This window comes from Pinus tabuliformis, chromosome J (assembly GCF_031772625.1).
Source record: "Pinus tabuliformis cultivar Carrire ecotype Pingquan chromosome J, CPIR1, whole genome shotgun sequence".
NCBI lineage: Eukaryota > Viridiplantae > Streptophyta > Pinopsida > Pinales > Pinaceae > Pinus > Pinus tabuliformis.
This window is the reverse complement of record NC_142295.1, coordinates 1,071,407,838-1,071,429,599: the sequence shown is the minus strand read 5'-3', so window position 1 is coordinate 1,071,429,599 and position 21,762 is coordinate 1,071,407,838. Positions and strand designations below refer to the sequence as shown.

Here is a 21,762-nt window from a genome sequence, read left to right as displayed (position 1 = left end):
CATTGTCCGTTATGACTTGGACAACATGTTGTTCACCCACCTCCAAAATAAACACATCCAGCAAATCACATAAAGTTCTTGCATCTTTGATTTGTGCAGATGCATCAACAGATTTGATAAACATAGTCCCCTTGGGACAACTAACCAAGAAGTTTATAAGGGTTCTCTCCTTTTGGTCAGTCCAACCATCTGACATAACAGTGCATCCTGTTTGTGCCCATGATGCCCTAAAATCCTCCAATCTTTGGGTGCAGTCACGCTTTTCATTTTGAAGAATCCGACCTCTGAAATCATGATAAGAAGGGATTTTGTACCCCAGGCCAACACTGGCAATAGCATCAACAGTAGGTTGAAAAAATGGATTATTCCTTACAATGCTGAAAGGAATATCACTCCAAAGGAGAAATTTTGCCATCAACCTGTCAGCTTGTTCATTATCAGTTCTTTTTAGCATTGAACCGATAGATGGCTGTGAACCAGGTGTTGTTCGAGGAACAAAAAATGATGATGCAGCTACCGGATTGACTGATGCTACAGTAGAACGAGTGCCACTTGGCCCACTTCCTTCAGCTGACCTTTTTAGTTGCCTTTTGAGTTCTTCTTTGGCCTCTCTAGTCTGCTCTAATTCTTCCAATGCTCTCATGGCTCTTTGGATAAGTTCAACATTTGTATTTGTACAGGGCCCCACATCATGTCCAGGGATTTGTGCAAGGTGAAACTTCAACCTGTACACCCCCCCGAACATCTCCTTTCCACACAACTTGCAACTCAAGTTTTGTCTATCCTTCGGAGCATGAGGTACAGCATATTCTCAAAAAGGATCCAATTTCCTTGGCATGTTTGTTTTTGAACTTTTAAGTTGCAAACTTGAAGTCTTGAATGGTGTTTTGGTGCAATTGTGAACCTATGGGAAAATAACTTAATAAGGATTAGGATTACAATTTAGCATTTACAAATTACAATTTAGTATTTTAATTTTTAATTTTTACATTGATGATTGAATGAAAATCCAAGTTACCCATAACCCAACCTAAAACAACCATTCCAAAGTTCAAAGTTTCAAACACAAATTACCCAACCATTCCAAACCCAAGTTACCCAACCAAATGGCAAAAACAATGAAAAATTAAAAAACATAAACAATGTTTAAAAAAATGAAAACAAAAAAAAAAATAATACCAAGTTCCAAAACAATAGAAAAAAATCCAAGACCCAACCTAAAACAACCAAAAGAAGTTTCAAACACAAAAAACCAAAACCCAAGTTTCAATGTAAACAATGAAAACAAAAAAAAAATTGGTTCCCATAGTCATACCAAGTTACCCAACCCAAAACAATGAAGAAATACAAAAAATTCTTTAAAAACAATGAAAACAAAAGAAAAATGGTGCCCATACCAAGTTTCCCAACCAAAAACAATGAAAAACATACAAAAACAATGCTTTTAAACAATGAGAAAAAAAAAAATTAATCCTCATACCGTTTCTATGGAGAAATTGGTGGTCTCCTCTTGATTTTCTCCTCTAAGCACTTAGATTTGGCTAAAAACCCTCTTCAGCTTGGTCTCCAAGAGCTCTTCCTCCCTCCGCGCGCAACCATCCAAATGAGCGCATGAAAAACCCAAAAAAATGTTATAAAACCACGCTGCCGCAACCCCCCGCGATTTTTTCAGTAAAAATCGGCAAAAAAAATTACCGGCGATTTTTTCGTATAAAAATCACGATTTGATCGGCAAAATATAAAAATCGCGATTTTTTCATTAAATCGCGATTTTCACAACACTGCTTCTTCTCCATGTTTGTGAATTCTCCCTCTTGAAATCATCCTGGATTCTTCCCGAGTGAATTTTCCAACGAGCTCATCAAATGATGGGAAATTTTTGTTATTGCTTATGGTGGTAACAAAGTTTTCCCAAATAGGAGGGAGACCTCTAAGGGTTACCAACACCAACTCCATGTCAGGTACAATTTCCCCAATTCCCTATAATTCATCTTTAAGACAAGATATCCTCATGATGTGGGATTGCACAGGCTCTCCTTTATTCGTTTTTCATGTCTTTGAGTTGATCTTTCAAGGAGATGATTTCATTCAAATTGTTAACTTCACACATGTCGACTAGCTTATCATACATATCCTTAGACTTCTTCAGATTCTCAACATAGGCAAGTAAATGATCTTGTAAACCATCAGCAATAATTATTTTTGCTTTTAACTCACCTTTCTTGTACTTGTTCTTGATAGCGGCGGTAGCATTTTCTGGAGGCTTGGGAACTTTTCCTTGTATGTACTCCCATACATCACTGTCATCAGCTATGATTTCGAACCTAATCTTCCAAGCAGCAAATTTGATGAGTCTCCTAGCTTCCTAGCTTCCTGGAAGAATAAGGTAGACACCTTGACTTGATTAGATAGAATTCAATTTTTCCAAAGATGATTGCTCTAGCTCTTGTCTCCTTTGGGCTTGTCCTTCACCTTAGCTCTGATATCATGTTAATATTCCATTGCTCTATGCTATATCAATTACTTTAACCCAATTCAATCCTTCATTAAGAAATCATTTCAGTAACAGTTAATTCTTCCAATAATCAACAGTAATTGAAGATAGAAAAGTAAATGCAATGACAATAGGAGACAATCAACATATCAACAAGAGACACTTATTTGGTCAAAGACTAGGGAAAAACCCCACAAGAGGGAAAACCCTTTGAAATTCTTCTTCTATTAGATTGTCATAACATGTTCAGCAGAGAGTCAAAGTCAAAGCCTTAACAAATCCATTAACAAGAGTCAAAGTCAAAGCCTTGACTTATCCAACAAATCAACCAACCAAAAACTAATGTGCCAAGATGAAATAGTCAAATTTGGTCAACTATTATAAATCTGTAATTCTGGTCAATGGTCAACAACAGTCAACGTGCCCTAACCAGTCCAAAGTCAACGGTCAAATTTATCATTTAGGAGCTCAGTCAACTGTCCTCAAACTCAGCCTCAATTGCTGGTCAAAGTTAGCCCAAAACAGTCCAAGAATACTCGGTCAAAGGAGAAAGAATTTTGCAGTTAAGTCTGCAATTTCTCCTGCAGTCAAAGTACTCCAATTGCCTCAATTTTTGTGCCCAAAAATGCGGCCTAGAGACAGAAATTTTCCCAAAAAATTGAACCAAAAATCAGCCCAGAAAATCAAAGTCAACATTGGTCAAAGTTGTTGAACAGCTTCAGATTTTGACCACCTGTAATTTCGTCCTTCTTGCCCACACGTGTGAAGAGAATAGTTGCCTCAGACTTGTATGAACCAATTAGATTGAGAGAGAAGAAGAGAAGTTGTTGTGTGATGATGTCCAAATGAGCTTGAGGTCACTTGTATTTATAGGCGTTGGAGGAGAGGCAATTTCTCCTTAGGCCAACCTGATCAAATGTGTCATTGTGGCTTCACTTCAAAAATATACTTTCCCTTATCCAAAATTAGTGCTTCAAAGGTCAATTTTGGTCTATTCGAGAAATCTAGTCCAATGATTGGAATTTGTCACTGGGCTGCCAAATTAATTGTTGATGGTTGGAAAATCCATCACAACCATTATCTTCATTTCTTTCAAATAATTTTGGTTGATTGCATACCCTAGCTCTAGGGAGATACAGCCATGTCCATGCTTTTGCCTTTATTTCAACTGTTCTTATACTTTGTTTTATAGGCTTGGGCTTATGATCAGTATAGCTCGATTTGCTTTTCTTGTAGCTAGCCAGAAAATTGTTCCATATACTTGCTGTCCATTGTGTTCCCTTATTCTTTAATTCAGGTGTTTGATCAGTCTTAGAAGTCACGGGTGTGGTAGCCTTTATATTATATTGAGTGGATTGCCCAAAGGTGCCCTGCCCAAAATTACCAAAAGAAAATGCACGCTATGTCAAGGCATGATTTGGTGATTGAATGCCATTGAACAAGGAAGGAGTTGTTTGGACAAGGGTGATAATTCAAAGTTTAGTTTCTTCATTGAAATACTAGTTGAATTTTGTCCTTTGCAATCTTTTGCTAATCATTGCAAATTGATCCCAGTGCTAGGGACATGGTGATCGTTGTCCACATTAATCCCAAGTGGGGCAAGAAGCTAAAACATCACCTGATGGTGTTGGTAGTAACCTGTCCCAATATTGTTTGTTCTCCATTGAGCCTTTCCTTAAGACCCTGGGTCCGTGACATCAATCGAATTGCTCACAGGTTAGCAAGGTAAGCCAGTTCTGATCCCACTATAATGACCTCGGGTAATTATGCCCTAGGGTTTTCTAGGGTACTAGGGTTTAAGCAAAATTTCCTTTTCCAAATAATAGTCAATTTAATACAATCAATATGTTCTTCAATCAATGGTATCAGTTTTTGAAAGATACAATAAGTTGAATGAATCCACATTCTAATACAATAGATCCAACAATACAGTGTATTGTTCGTCAAACCCATACAATAATCTAGCACAATATTAAAGATCCATACAATATTGTTCATATTTAACACACAACCCATTTAACAATTGAAATAATACCCTAACCAATGACTTGATTGCTAACCCTACAAGGAACCTGGTTTGCTCAAGATATCCAAATTTTGCCTCAGATGCACACTCTAATCCTGCTTCAGTCCTCTATAACAGACTTGAACCTATCCGCCCTACTCTACTACTATAGGAACCCACGAGTTGACTCGCTTCCGTCACAGAGTTGCTTCAGAACTTCAAACTACCACAAAACTAGGGATAATTTCACAGACCCTTCAAATCCACTGGACTAGCCTTCAGTTGACCTCAAGACACTTGTTTACCTTAGGGGAAATGTCTCCTTTAGTCACAGAGCAGCTCAAAGGCCCTTAGATGAGGTATGAACTAAATTTTTCCCACAAAACCAATTCGTTAGTCCTCGAGGAAGCTCGAAAGACTTCAACAAATTCGTCTGTCACAGGGACCTTGGATCTACCTCTCGCTTGACCCTAGGATTCTTGATTTACCTTAGGAGTAAACTCAAAGTCAATTTGCATGCCTTAGTTGAGGTTCTGTCTCAAAATTTCATTAATGTTTGGCCTCCATATCAACTCGCCTAGCCACATAAATACACTCAGATTGCCTTGCTTCATGTGGACTTGTCTTAGATATTGATTTATGGTAGCATCGAATGTGCTTTAAGTCTCAAAATTTGCAGGGAGGCTTCGACACATGCATTCTCCAATACGCAAAAATCGTTTTGGGAAATTCCACCTGGAGACAATTTTATTAAAATAATTAATTAATTTAAATGGGTCCCTAAATCTAAACTTAGGAAATTAAAATAATTAAAGGGTATTAATCTAACTATGGGTGAAACTTCTAGAAGAAGACAAGGATCAAGCCAAAACGATCTAAGCCATTGATTAGAAGTTAATTTGGGTCGTTGGTTGTCCAACAAAAAGATATAAGAAGAGGCTTGAGGGGCACTTGGAGAACACATCGAGTGAAGATCAGAAGATCGATTTTCTAAAGCAAAGCAGCTGATGGAAAGAATTTCAAAGTGATATTTTGCAGAGAGGGGCAGAGATAGTATCTAGTGAGGAGTCTTTCCCTGGGCCAGAGAGTACAAGGCAGAGAGAACAAAACAATGTCCAGAGAGAGGTTGACGGTGGCCCACACAGTGTTGACGCAGTGGCAGTGCAGAGCCTAGAGAGAGATTGAATTCCCTGTTGAGGAAATCGAGTTTCAGAAGCCGAGAGTCGGGGTGTGAGACCGAGAGGCTGGAAATCGAAGTTTCTGGGTAGCAAAGGATCCGAAGGAGTAGCGCAGTCCCTGGCAGAGGTGACACAAAGACTGCGTATGGTTGATGCAGTTCCGCGCAGAAGATGACACAGAAAGGACGCAGAGCCTCTTTCCAGCGAGATCAGGGTCGGATTCTTCCAGTGACAGGGTGAGAGCATCTCACTACTTGTTTTGTCTAGTTTCTCTCTGTATAGGATAGCCAGTTGGGCATCCAACAAATTGGACTCAGAATTACTACTGCATGATAATAAAACCCTCAGTTGTTGCATCAGTTTTCCCACAATGGGTTTTTCCGGGAAATTTGTCTAAAAATAATTGTGTTGATGTGTATGTGTTATATCTCTTTCCGATTCAGTTTCTTGTTTCTGCTTATAATTTAAATGGTGTAGGCTGTAGTGTATTTGTTTCAGTGTTTACTATAGAAAATAATGAATAATTTGCTTTGGTAATTAACAAATAAGAGAAACGTAATTAGCAGTAATGATTTGGGATTCTGAATTTTCACATGGTATCAGAGCTGTAGGTGAAGCAAGAAGAACAGAGTCGAAAGACCCAGCACTGAAAGTAGGGAATTCGAAATTCCTGCAGAGGCAACAATTCGAATCCACAAAGGGTTTGCGCAGTTCAAGCCAGGAGGGCTAGATTTTCGTGGTAAATCTCTCTCTAAGTGAGTCGACAGAGAGGTAAGATTTCCAGATCGAAATCTGTCAGCGGCAAAGGGAGTAGCGCAACAGAAGCTTCAGCGAAGAGGGGTTTTCTTGTGGGACGCAGTTTTCTACAGGTAGTTGTTGGGCAGAAAGACGTCTGAGGGAAGAGAGAGACACAGTTGAGGGAATTCTTCCTCAGAGGACTTCTAGCCAAGGAGTCTAAATTCTCACTAGCTAAGCAACAGTGAAGAGGGGCAGATCTACAAGCTCCAACAAGGAGTGCGTAGACCAGTGTAGTGTTGCATAGAGGAGAGAGGAGGCTATTCGACTTTTTCGATTGGCAAAGATGGAAGCCAGTGGACTGAGAGATCAAGATAGGTTGGATGGGGCATCCAACTATGTGATCTGGAAGGCAAGGATGTCATGCCTTCTGGATGAGCATTTCATCAAAGTCTACGCCGACAGCGTGGTAGCTAAGCCAGCAGATCCAGATCTGCTCAAGAAGTACAAGGGAGAAATGGCGAAGACAAAGAGAATGATCCTCGACGAAGTAAAGGATCATATAGTCTGTCACATCGCTGGCAGAAACACTGCCAAGGAGATGTGGGATGCATTGTCGACGAAGTGGATCTTCTGAGCAACGGAAGATGTACTTGGAGTAGAAGATGAGATCTATGTAGATGCAGAAGGGCGAACACATTGATTCGTTCCTTGCAAAGCTTCAGGAGACCCGAGATGAATTGGCAGCTATGGGGTCAACACCTCAAGGTTCTGAGATCGTAAGACTGGCCCTAAATTCAGTGCCTGAGGAATGGCAAATCTTTGTCCAAAGCATCCTGGGCAGGGCAACTTTCCCAAACTGGGATGAGATGTGGGTAGCTCTTAAGCAAGAGCTACCCAGGAGGGGCTTGGTCAAGTGTAAACTTCACGAAAGCAGCAGCAGTGGGTCGAAGCCCAAGGAGGAGGAAGAGAATGCAGCCCTCACATCCAAGGGGCAATAGGAGCAACGGAAGAAGAAGAAAGATGTTTCAAAGATCACAAGCTTCAAGTGTGGTGAACTCGATCACCATGCAACATTGTGTCCTCTCAGAAAGAAGGTTCAAAGATAAGAAGCATGATTCGAAAGTTGCAGTTGCGAAGATCGAGGAGGATGAGTTTGCCATGACAGTCGAGATACCTCTAGGAGGGAGATGGGCTAATTTAGAGTTGTAGTTCAAAAGAACAACAGATCGGCAGGATCCTTGAAGAGCCCACCTCTCAAATCAATTCCTTGCTACAGGAACCCAGATCAGTAATAGCAGGATGGACCTGGTCAATTGGTGCAGAGAAGTATCGAGGAGACAGTTGCAGTAGCTAGGAGCACCAGAGACTAAGTAGTGCAAATCAAAGTTGACAGCAGTGCAATTGGCACAGAGCAGAGGTTAGTAGCAGCACAGAGGCTTCAAAGGGTCAGCGTAGAGACTAGCAACAGTCAAACTCCAGCAATGAGATGCATCATATTGAACACTTGTTCAGTAATTTGGGATGCTTTCTGTTGTTGATGCAGTAGCAGCAGCAGTTGGAGAAGGGTGCAGTGTAGATGCAGTATTGGCAGTGGCAGTGTCAGCAGCAGCATGGATGTAGAATTAAGAGGGAGTTGTAGTACGGATGCAATGTTGACAGTGGCAGGGTCAGTAGCAGTACAGATGCAGCATTTGCGCAGTACTTGGTGGACAAGATGTCGGACACCAACAGCGCAGAAGGAGATGCTACAGAACAGAGTGATGTTTCAACAAGGTGCATTGTTAGAGCACATTCCTCGCTAAGAGGGAGTTTTGATTTTTGGTAGCATCGAATGTGCTCTAAGTCTCAAAATTTGCAGGGAGGCTTAGACACATGAATTCTCCAACACCCAGAAATTGTTTTAGGAAAGTCCACTCGAAGACAATTTTATTAAAATAATTAATTATTTGTAATGGATCCCTAAGTCTAAACTTCGAAAATTAAAATAATTAAAGGATATTAATCTAACTATGGATGAAACTTCTAGAAGAAGACAAGGATCAAGCCAAAATGATCTAATCCATTGATTAGAAGTTAATTTGGGTCGTTAGTTGTCCAACAGAAAGATATAAGAAGAGGCTTGAGGGGCACTTGGAGAACACATCGAGTGAAGATCAAAAGATCGATTTTCTGAAGCAAAGCAACTGACAGAAAGAATTTTGAAGTGATCTTTTGCAGAGAGGGGCAGGGATAGTATCTATTGAGGAGTCTTTTCCTAGGCAAGCGAGTACAAGGCTGAGAGGACAGAACGACGTCCAGAGAGACGCTAATGTTGGCCCACCCAGCGCTGACATGGTGGCAATGCAAAGCCTAGAGGGAGATTGAATTTCCAGTTGAGGAAATCGAGTTTTAGAAGTCGGGAGCCAAGGTGTGACACCGGGAGGTTGGAAATCTAAGTTTCAGCGCAGCAGAGGATATGAAGGAGCAGTGCAGTCCCCAGCAAAGGTGACACAGAGACTGCGTAGGGTTGACATAGTTCTATGCAGAAGCTGGCGCAAAAGGGGCGCATAGCCTCTTTCCAGCGAGATCAAGGTCGGATTCTTCCAGTGACAGGCTGAGAGCATCTCACTACTTGTTTTGTCTAGTTTCTCTCTGTATAGGATAGCCAGTTGGGCCTCCAACGATTTGTACTAAGAATTACTATTGCATAATAATAAAATCCTTAGTTGTTGCACCGGTTTTTCCGCATTGGGTTTTTCCAGGTCCGTTTGTCCAAAAATACTGTGCAGATGTGTGTGTTGTATCTCTTTCCTGTTCAATTTCTTGTTTCCGCTTATAATTTAAATGGTGTAGGCTGCAATGTATTCGTTTCAGTATTTACTATAGAAAACAATAAATAATTTGCTTCAGTAATTAACAAATAGGAGAAACGTAATCAGTTGCTGCAGTAGTGATTCGGGATTCCGAATTTTCACATTAGAGAGAATTCGCTTTCCTTCACAAATCTTTCTCAAACGAGAACCTTTCCTTCAACAACCTATGCCAGAACAAAGTAGAAAATAGGAAAATAAAGAGAAAGTCAGTTTATCAACTAGGGTGAAATCTTTCACTGCAAAAATTGATAGGAGACACAGGGTCTTAAAACCCTCAGGCCTCAGGCTCAAAGAAACACAAAGATAATGATCCAATCCAATGATAATCCAAATGAAGCTATCCCTCTTGTATTTATAGATTTCTTTGAGGGAATCATTTTCCATAATTGATTGAGTTAGGTTCACTCAACACCCCAACTCTGGGTTTCTTTGCCCAGCTGCCCCAAAACTCACCCCACGCTGCCCAAACATTGGATATTTTGGGTTTTCCCCTTTATCAAGGACTACAGCCTATGGGGATCGATAGGCTAGTTCATCTCTATTAATTTCTCAGGGAAATTACAATCCCCCCTTCCCAACATTGCTTGTCCTCAAGCAATGACAAGTTCAATGGATTTCAAGGCAGTTTCAATACATTTTTTGCAGCAGGTTGAGCAGAGAAATTGAGGAAAAATGCTTGTCAGTTCTGGCATGAAATTCAAGGGTCTGGGCTGCGTTCAATGCTGCACAAATTCTGAGACAGTCAGCTTTAAACTATCAGCAGACAGGGTGTGATTTTCAAGGCTTTTAGTGGTGTGTACAGCGCTGCCATGGGTAAGAAAATCAAAGTGTCAGAGCTCTGAAATCGAGGGTAGATTTCTGAGTTTGTCAGTGCACAAAGTTCAAGGCAGAGGCACAAATTTTGAGGGAGACTGACAGTACAGCAGTGGCACAAATTTTGTGGGAGACTGACAGTACAGCAGTGGCACAAATTCCTGTGTGAGCTGTGTACGAATTTCTGAGATCGGGCACAAAATTTGAGGAGGCAGTTAAAGCACTTTCTCCAAGGAAATTTGGGCACAAATGTCGAGGGAGATAAGTAGATTTAATTGCTGTTAAATAAATTCTCTAATAATTTTTCTGATAATAAATAAAATATCCCTCTCCTCATTGGTTTTCCCTTCGGGATATTTCCAGGGTCTTTGCACCAAAAATCACTGTGTTAAACTGTGGATCAGTTTGTGTTATTCTCAGCAAAAATTTCAAGTAGAGTGGCCTTATGTGTTTCATGTTTTTTTTAATATATTCAAGTTTAAAAACAGCAATTGATGGGCTGGGCATTAAACTGATGTGATTCTTAAAACTTGAAACCAGGTTGGGCTTTCAATTTCTACAATCAGCATGGAATCTCCGCATGTCGCATGCAACTCACATGCATGCCTTGCATGTCGCATGCAAGTTCCTAAAGAGGTAAAACAAGGTCCTTCTACTTAAGACGCAAGGCTAGAAGACCTTCTGCAGCTACAGAAATCAACACAAAAGGTGGTTTCAGCCTAGATAGCATTCACAAGAAAGCAAGTATCCCTTGTGGTCATCGCCGAGACTACCTCTATTGGGTCCATGTGCTTTCTAGTAGCATCTAGCCTTAGTCCCATGCATGAGACCAGATACTACACCCAATTGCAGTTTAACCTCTTGCCAGGAAGGTGTTTTCCTCCATTTACACAAAATAAATAGTTGAATAAAAAATAAATACTCCAATTCCTTTTTCAAGATAAAACACATATATAAATAATCCCAACAATGCAACAACTATTTAGAAATGATAACTTAGTCTCAGATGAAATAATTGTCAAACTGTCTTTAAACACACATGCCTCAAACTTTCCATTTATGGGATATACGTATACCGCTCGTCTCTTCTTAATATGTACAAATTATGTGATGATACAATATTTTTCTGTCAAACGAATAATTAAATAAGTATAAGGAAACATTGGGTAGTTCTTTCCGTCAATTCTTTTATCAAAAAGTTGGCTATAAGAAGTAGCACTTACCCCTTGAATACCCTCTCGCTCAAGCATAGATGTGGATTGCAGATGAAGTTGCACTGCTGCATAATATTGTTTCTCTGCAATAAGCTTATCAATACGTGCTGGAACCTGCATATAAAGATCCATCAGAGATTTTGAAAAAAATTTAACAGAATGAGAAATCTCTAAAAAATGCGAACCATCAGATCCAAAGATTCATCTTTAATGTTTTCCCAAGCACTATTTTGACTCTCCAAAAGTTATGAACATGTTGCGAGTAATAAGAGATTCATATTCCGAATGGCCTTTTCATCTGCTTTCCCATTGCTTTGCATGTGAGTTATTGTTGGTCAGCTAGTGATGAAAAAAAAGATTTATTAATATAAAAGATTGTGGTTGTTGGGATGTATATCCGTTGCAATCTATATTATGCACATAAGTATGGAAGCTGTGCTCTTCTAAGTTCTAATTATTTAGTCAATAACAGCTAGTGGACTAAAATTCTAACCTATCAATATATGTCAATAAATTATGCAGGCCAGTTTCCCTGTGGGCCCTGGTCAACACAGCAAACAAATACAATGTTAAGAAAATTCAGATTATGGGTGAACTCCAAGCTAGTGGTTGACTGGGTGGGAGGAAAATTTGAGTTTTCTGCCCCTGATCTATATCATCTTCTCAAAGCTATTAAAAGGAATTTCTAATGCCGAAATGGTATTCCTGTGAGCACATATATAGGGAGCTCAACAGTGTTACCGATTTCCTTTCAAAAGATGTTGTACATGGTCGAATTGGAAGCCTTGAGATCCACAAATTCATGGAAGGACAAGCCCATGAAGCCGTGGTAATCAATCTGTAATAATATATGCATACAGTTTGTTTTTTAGCCAGTTATAGAAGATGATCACAGTATCAAGATTGATATATATTTTGAACAATCATGTCGAAAAATATGTACAGATACATCTTTTTTTTCTTGAAGAAACAATCTAAGGGCAGACCTTTCTAGGTCCTCGCAATGTATATTTCTCACAGAAACATAGAGTTTTTTTTCCAGGGTAAACAGTAAATTATGCAGGCCGGTGGGCCCACTTCAGTGGTTGAACAGTTTGAGCTTTGTGCAGGAAGTCTCAGGGTCAATTACCCAGGCTAGCCTATGTTGCATCCCTCAATGTCCCTGCCAGGCGAGGCATTGTAATCAGTAGTGATGGGTTTGCACCGGGAACCATCTACAAATGCAAGGAAGTGCTTGGGAGTTTCCCTGTGACATTTTCCCTGGAATAAAGAAAGGGTCAAATCGATTATTTTCTGATGTGTGCTCATCAAAAACTGTGCAATTGTTTGCATTATATGAATATCGCATGTGATCAGCACATAACTTCACCATCAGTGATTTTCTAAATCCTGTAGTCTCCACAAAGTATTGATGAAATTCTCTTTTTCATACCTAGATTAGAAATTTGTCAATAATTGGTTATTGCATAGAAGCTGACTTGCACACTGCCAATTGCATTGTTCATTTGAATGTTACCTTTTGCAACGCTGATCATGAAAAACTAGTTGTTCAAATAAATGCACCATATCAAGGCACACTTGCACAATCATTTCAGTGTTGTCACCTTAAAGCTAAGTTACCATGATTCAGATCCAAATTCAGATACGAATCCGGATTTGGATATGGATCCTCCAGTTTTTTGAAAAGCAAGGACCTGGATATGGCAGGGAAACAGTGAGTACAAAAAAAAAATATAAAAATATTTTTATAAAATTAAAAAATAAAAATTATAAATTTTATAACATATAACTTATAGATATTTGTAATATATAATATTTATATAAGTTATTTAGTATGTTAATATATTTAAAAATTAATAATTTAAAATTAATGTACTAGATTAATGAATTTAGAATAATAAGTCAATAATCAATATGTCATTTGGGGTTATCCAGGTGGTTAAGAGTAAGGAATGGAATCCTCGCCGCCCAAGTTCAATTCCTACAAGTGACATGACAGATGTTGACACCATTGACTATATATATATATATATATATATATAGATAGATAGATAGATAGATATTCCTCACATGGAATATATAGCTTTGTACCTGTGAAAAAAAACTATTAATTAATATACTAATTCCAATAATATTGAGATTAATAATCAATATATAATACACTCGTAATATATAACTAATTAATAAAAATATAATATGTAACCTGTATATAAAATCATTATTAGATTAATAACTTTTAAATTAATAACTTTAGATATATAGATTGATAATTAATATAACCATGTTAAAGATTCATATATTAATAATTAATATATTAAATTGATAAAAGCAGAGGAACTGAAGATACACGTTAATGAATTAGATTGATAAAACAAAACCCTTGTTCCCTTGGCATGGAACCAACAGCCAATAGGTTGGAGAGCCACCAAAATTGTTGCATGTAAACATGTGAAGCATCTATGGACAGCCGGCAGTTTCAAGGGTGCCCTTACAAAGCATCTGTGGATGTAAGCACCGCAACCCCTTCCAATTTTCAACATTGGCAGCATGAAAATGGGTTGGCCATAACTGTCAAGTTCAATGGTTCCCTGGTCAAGATCGGAACAAATTGACCTTCTCTAGTAAACCTTTAAAAGATGTGGGTCTACATGAATGTTTTTCCTCCGGATTACACTATACCAGCCTTTCAAAGCTACGTTAACTGAGTAATAGTACCATAAAGCATAAAGAAAATCCTGATCCAAATCCATATCCGATCCAGGGATCCGCAGATCCAACCACTTGGCCCTACAAATCTGGTAACATAGCCTTAAAGTTATCTGGCTTCTTTGGCTATGGTGATGAACTGAAGCTCCAGAAATGCTAACAGGGGATTCCATTGCAAGTTCCTACTCTTTTTAGTCAAGGTTGCTATCGAACATCTAAGCGACTAATAGAATTATTTTTGATGATCCTGTTACCCACCCAAGTGGGTAGGAGAATATTTTTCTCCTATTTGTTTAGCATGCCAACCAACAACCCTATAATGATCCAACGATAGCTAGCCTCAAAGGCCTTCCATCCACACTCCAATCAATGCTTTATTTCATCAATCTTACTAGTTAGATAAAGGTAGGTCATCTATTGAAAGGTACATTAAGCACTTTTATAATCAAGTGCTTTGGTTTAATGTTTAAAGACATTCTAATATGGATCATAGGTTGAATTGGATATAGACCTCCTTTTGGCTGTACTCTTCTTCCCATGCTTCACCTTTGTGGTTATCCCCTGCCCTTTCTTTCCACTGCCTAGGAGTCATTGGGTTGATTGCCCCATCTCTTTCCTTTTTTGCATGTCCCATCTTTGGGTTGATTGTTATCTATCACCAGTATCAGTTCCCTGTTTTCCTCATCCTTGAATAGGAACCAAACTTTGCCTTAAGAGATAGTGTTATGAACATAAATATATAAATAATATAAATAAGTAATAATAATAATTAATGATAATTATTATAACGAAAATATGTGACTGTTCATGAAAGGGCATCCCACCTCTATATATATACTGAGGTACCCTCATTGTATTCCATCATATCATTTTGTACTCAAACACTTATATATATTATTTATTCATCCTTGTGGATATTTTCATATTCTAGATATTCTAATTATTTTGTGTGAAAACAAATTTTGTTAATCTAATTTGGTATTAGAGCCACCTCTGATCCCAGCCTTTGCCCATTTAAAGTCAAAAAATCAAGTTCAAGGAAGTTACCATTCCACAAAAAAATTTGTTGCAAATTCAAATAATAATAAAAATTAAAGGTAAAATGAAAATCCAAAATCCAAAATCCAAAAAATAGGTGAACATGGTTCAAAAAAATTATATTAAGAAAAAAAACACCCATAAGAGCAAAGTGGTACAGCCTAATATTCATGTCCATACACTAGCCAACTTCCATACTTATCGCTATCCACCGTGTGAATGAATGAATGAAAATTTTAACACCCAAGCGACTAGCAATAGTTTATGGGACCACTAGCTTCCCTGCTTTTTGCCTTTTGCAATTCAATCCTCTTATTATTTAGATTAATGATGAGTTGACCCAACCTTCTAACAATCCCCTCACTAAAAAGACAATGCCAAGGAACCGAAGTTAACTTGTTGTTATAACTGTCTCCGATGTCTCTGAAAGCATCACATTCCAAAATGAAATGTTTTTCCGATTCCACTATCCCAAAAGTGCAAAAAGTACAGACACGCTCTTCCCAAGCTTCTTTAGGTCTTTTCCACTGACCTGTTTCGCACCATAATTGATGCGAGTTAGTTCTTAATTGAGCAATAAGAATCTTTGCTCTCCATGGAATGCTAGCTCCAATGTACTCTTTTTGTTGGAGATCACACATGGGGTTGAATTCTTGAACATAGTACTTCTTTCTACCCAACTCTTTTCCCCATATATGCTTATGAAACTTCTCCATAACATAACTCTTCAAATCCTTGCTATTTGTGGGACATGCATTGATGTAAATATTCCATTTTGCATCCATTTGTTGTTTTGTCTCATCCATGATTTCTTTCTTTCACTCATTCCTTCATTGAAGATAACTTTAGGCCATCTACCTTTTCCCATTTGCTCAATTCTCTGAAGTAACCTTATGAGACGCACCATAGCAATTGCTTCGATGGAAGTTGCTGCTATTTCACTCAGCATTATCTCATAAGAAACTGAACTTTTTTATTTTAAACTTGCTCATGATCAAGCGTTTTTGGATTTTCTCAATTTGCTTCCATTTTGAGACAGGGATGTTGCTAGCCCACAATTCACACCCATATAATATCACTAGACAAACTAGGAGCCCAAAAAGCACTTTAATTGTTTTCCAATCCCATAACTCTGCCTCCCTACATCTGTTTTGAAGAGCATATAATGCTTTCCACCCTCCTAAAATTCTCTTCTTTCTACAGTGCTCCCAATTAAGCTTGTTGTTGAAATCAATCCCAAGGTACTTGTATTCCTTTACTTCTTCAAGAACGTTGCCTTTAAAGAAGAACACATGCTGACTCTGCTTCATTTTATTTGAGAAAACCATTGTTTTGGTCTTGCTGGTATTGACTTGCATCCCCACTGCTTTACAAAAATGCTCAAGGGCATATAGGTGCATCTGCAATCCCTAGGCCGATTTAGCAATCAATACAAGATCATCAGCTTATAAAAGAAGATTTATCACAAACTCCCCTAATCGAATAGCATCCCCACCTTGCAGATTTAGCCACTCTTCCAATTTATCAATATATAGACCAAAAAGAGTAGGGGATAAAGGGAAACCTTACTTGACTCCGATGTCACTTCTAAAGCTTTCTAAAATGCCTGCTGAAGTTCTAATTTTGACTTTCACCTCTTCATAAAGCCTATGGACAGCAACTCTATAATGCAAAGGAATTTCAAGTTCTTCCATTCTACTCCACAACATATCTCTAGGGACCATGTCAAACACCTTTTTGAAGTCAACAAAGTAGTAAAATACTTCTTCTTTGCCCTCCCAAACCTTTTCTATAATGTGTCTCAGCGTGATACCATGATCTACTATAGAATGTTTCGGCCTAAAACCTGCTTGCCCTTTTGCCCTCTTTTCTTTGACTTCCGCCCACTTACTGATTCTATTTTCCACCATGCTGCTGAAGAGCTTTGCAAACAAAGGATTGATCATAATGGTTTTATAGTTGGAAGGATTATTAATGTATCCACTCTTAAAAGGGGTATTATTAGACTAGTTGTCCAATCTCTTGGGAATCCTTGTTGAATGACATTGTTGAATATTTCCATGATGTGTGGTGCAAGAATGTTCATTCCCCACTTTAGATATTCTGCTTGAAGTTCAACCAAGTCCTTTGCCTTTCCTATTTTCAACTTCTTAATTCCTGTCTCTACTTCCTGTAATGTGAAAAGCTTTGTGGTTGTGTTGATCCTGGGAGGAGGCTTCTCCTCTGATTCTTTCTCATAGAGTTGTCTTGCATAGTCAAACCATTGATTAGCTATAATATTATTTTCAATTTGCTTCTTCCTTGATTGAAGTTCCTGCCAAAAATGCTTTGGGTGATTCTTGCCTAGATATATTAACTCTTCTTGCCTTGTTTGCATGAACTCATCTTTTTTCTTTTTTAAAATCTGCTTATATAACTTTACATTCATCTTCTCCTCGCCTGCCTTTTTCAAGGTTTTCCTTGCCATTTTGCATTCCTCATCGAACCAAGCATTTACAGGAAAACAATTTGATTCAGATTTCCTATTTTTTGCTCTTTTGCACTTCTCAAGTGCACTCTAAATTATATTTGTTAGCTCATGACTATTGAGGCTTTGGGAACCACTCTTCCCTTTCTGAATTGATCTCTCCAACATTGTTTTGAAGATAGTGCAATTTTCTTGTGTTAGAAGAATTTTGCCCCTTGATATCGATTGCCAAGAACATTGGATTTTCCTCCTATGTTGACTTACCTCTAACCAAGATAGCTTTATATAAATTGGGTTATGGTCTGATTTTAAGTCCCACATATGCTCGTCAATCTTAACTTCATCTATCCTTTCTATCAAGCCTTGTGAACAAATAATGTAGTCAACAACACTTGCCCCATTGTATGTGTTGCAAGTGAACTTCCGAGACTTTTTCCATTTATCTAGACCATTGCAGATAATTAAGTTGAAAGCACCACACAACGTGAGCAACTCCTCTCCAAAATGATTGCTAACTTTGTCATCTTCTGAACATCTCAACCATTGGGGATTCTCCTCTTCAATGAGCCAGATAGGATTGTGATCCTCTTTGCAACCAAAAATACTAGCTTGTTGATTTGTTGTTCCAGCAATGTAATCTCCCACTAAAATAAATTCTTTCTGCTGAGAATATACAGCGATATCTTGCTTTAAAGTTTCATAAGGGTCTTTGCTATTTAGCCCCTTATTTTTGTAAGTTTTTGAGACTTGAGGTGCAAAATAGCATGCTGCAATTCTTATGTGGTTCTCATTCTCTGTTATTTTGAACCATAAATATTGTTTATTTGTATCTTCTTTCATAAACTGAATGTGATGACCTTCTTTTTCTTTCACTAAAACCAGTATTCCTCCATACCCTTTGCCATTTTCTGCTGCCTCGTTCCAAACTACTAATTTCAAATAACCATCAAACATAGGAGTTTTACAACCATCATGTTCATGAGTTTCTGTGAGACAAATTATGTCTCTACCTTCTACAATAGGCCCTATCCCAGGTCCCCTCCTCCAAGGGTAACCTCTACAGTTCCAACAAACTAGACTTAGGTAGACCTGGGTAGGATTTGATTGCTACGCGGCTTGGCACACAAGACTCAAATTTGAGTCTTCACCCCTTTTCATCCATGTTGATCCTATTGTTTTCCTCCCTATTATAGAATTAACTGTTTTTTCTTTACTGCCAAATTGTTGCCCTGCTTTGTCATGAGGCCCAAACATTGCAATAATCGTTTTACCATTGTACAACCATGCTCTTTTCCCTTCATTTCTTGCTGCTCTAATTTTCTCCACTTCTTTTCTTCTCTCCTCTTGTTGTTTGCTAGTTAGATCTTCATCTAAGAAGAAGTGTGAGCCTTTCAAGAGTTTATTTTTTCTTAAAAGATAGTGTTTGTCTTGCACACTTGCCATGATGACTTTTATGGGTCGAGGCCTCTCTTCACATATTTTTCCCACCCTTCTTGCTTGACAAATTTGCCCTCTCCAATGTAATTTCTCTTTTAAAAAGTCTCTTGTCAAATTGAGAGTGCTTTCATTTTTTCCACAGTCACTTATTCCTCTTAAAATAAAGTTTGTTTCCCTATATTTTATGTCTTTGTGTTCTCTTTCATGTAGAGCACTTACATCTTCTTTTCCTTCCATCCTTATGTAATCATTAGTGTCATCAACTCTCGTTTTGATTTCTTTTGGAATGTTTGTCGTCCTAATCTCTTTTGCCTTTTTTTCGGACATGACTACCTTTTGAGATATTTGTGTATCCACCTGATTTGCTTTAGAAATTATCACTTCATTGTTTGTTGCCATTGATTCTTTCATGGTTTGCCATGTTTTCCCATTCTTGTTTTCCTACCTCTAAATCCTCTTGTAGCATTGTTACTTGTTCTTTTAGGATCCTATTACCTTCCATTAAAAATCGATTTGCAAGTGTAATCTCTAAAATTTTGTGGTCCCTTTCCTGCTCTTTGGCTTCCAAAATTTGCAACTTTGCCCTGGCCTTCATCAGTTCCTGGACATAGAGATCTGACGACCAAGTAAGAGGTGTATATGTGAGATTGTAAATGGTTGCCTCTTCTTTATTTTTGCTACTCTTATTTGTTTTATTTTTCTGGGACTATTTTCTTCTTCTTTTTTGTTCCCATTTAAAGCAAGCAAGTCTGCACTTTAAAATGCCCCGATATTGTTTTGCATTTACCCAAATCCACTTCCCTGTTTTGTTTGTTGAAGCAATTTTGACTTGGCCCAAGTGATTTGTTTCCACAAAATCTGAGATTTCCTTGCCATTGTTTTCCATTTTGAAGTCCTGAATCCCTAGTATTATCGAAAGGATGGGTAATTTCTATTGTATCAAGATCCTCGAAAACCCCTTTGGTGGTGGCGTTATTTGGAAGCCTTCGTAACCTTACCGTGAATAGAGAGCACCTGTGAAATACAGAAAACTTAACATGAACAAAACAAAACAAAAACTACGAATCACTTTTTCCTATCAATCACATGTAGAAAGATTTCGTCTCTAGAAGTATTCAGCGCTCCTTTTTATTTTAGGTTTCGACTGCTTTTTGACTGCTCTACCCTGAACTGTGTTAGCCTAACACCCTTGCCTCCATCACGATTCGGGGGTTCAAAATGCTGCGGCCACAACCACCCAACGGCTACCTTAAAAAAAAAGCTTTCGCAGCGTTAATATTGCCACAGACCGACCACTTCAATGTCTGCAACAGAAAATGACAATAACAAACAAAAACAAAAAAATAAATTGTTTTTGAATGAAAGCTCTGAAGCCACCAGGTTCCTGTTCATGTAGTCGTTCTTGTTCTTGTTCCTAAAGTGAATAGAATAGAACTAGAACTAGAGATTATTCCTCCTCGATTGGCACAACACCCTTATCAAAAAATAAGCCACCTGGTTCCTGTTCATGTAGTCATTCATGTTCTTGTTCCTGAAGTGAATAGAATAGTACTAGAACTAGACACTGTTGCTCCTAGCTTGGCACAACACCCCTGTCAAAAAATGTTGCAATGGACCGACTGCAGGCAGCCTAAAAAAACTCAGTTCAATATCGTGATAGTTCCAGAAGTCTCAGTCTCAGCTTCAGAAAATAGTGATGTTATCAAAGATGGCAGGATGTCAATGGCGAAAGAATAATCGTAAAGAATGCCAAAGGCGGATGGATGTCACTGGCAGAAGGAATGCGACAGACAGTGGGGATAAGCAACTCGTTTTTTTTGTTAAACGCACACAAAACCGAGACTATGGATGAAAGTTGGGACAAGTTTTCCCCAAACTTCAGAATGAGATATTCTCTTCCGGAATCTGAGAGAAGTCCACAGTGATTGGGAGTTGTTTCAGAGAACGAAGTGGTCGTGTTTCAAAATGAAGTTGTACACTGCTTGGTAGTTGTTTTGGAGAATGAAGTGAATAGCCGCATCTACGACCACAACGACAAAAAAAAATCACTGCCAAGTCTGTACAAAAATTTAGAATTTAATTGGAAAAAAATTGTCAACTACAAGAATTAGCAACCACTAATGTCCATATTGCAACAACATTCGTGTTGTCCGTACAACCTCCGCAGAGTATTCGTACAACCCCTGTAGTTTGATCATATAATCGTTATTGGTAGCAAATCTGCCTCTAATTTGCCATCCATACTTCGTCGTTCGTATTCATTGTACCAATTGTTACCATACATTTGATTTTCCGTCATACTCCACCATGTTATAATACATACACAACCTATACCTTCTGTACTCTAATTATCCCACTTCGTTGTCCGTATATCAATCATTTCACAAAAAACTTTAATTTTGGAAAAGAACCTAAATCAAGAGTTCAAAGGAATTATTAGTAAAATTCAATTATTAATAAAATTCAAAAAAAATAGAAAAAGAATATTACTATAACCTTAACATAACTACTGAAAGGGATAGAAGGGGTTTAAAAGGGTGTGTGCATATATATTAAAGCTATAAAAAAGGTGTTTTTAACTAAAAAATAATACTTGTGTCCAAGTATAAAGAAAAGGGAGATAAATAAAAAAGTTATGTTAAAGAAAGAAAAAAATTGTCTTTGTGGAAATATAGTGTTTATGAGGAAAACTTAAAATGGCATACCTTCCAATTGCTAAAGTTCAATTAAAGTTCTTTTGAAGAGAGAGAAATATTATATTCACTGGTACTACGATAAAGAATATTAAAAAGTTCAAAAGTATTTAAATATTCAAGACCA

The 21,762-nt window shown here is 38.1% G+C and overlaps 1 protein-coding gene across 1 annotated transcript in view; it reads right to left on the bottom strand.

The window, feature by feature from the left end:
- Positions 1-21,762, bottom strand: part of SEC8 (subunit of exocyst complex 8) — a 438,983-nt gene that overhangs the window by 339,930 nt on the left and 77,291 nt on the right. Inside the window, exon 4 of the mRNA XM_089379035.1 lies at positions 11,304-11,408. Within this exon, the coding sequence (XP_089235161.1) occupies positions 11,304-11,408 (105 nt within the window). The remainder of the gene's footprint in view (positions 1-11,303; positions 11,409-21,762) is intronic.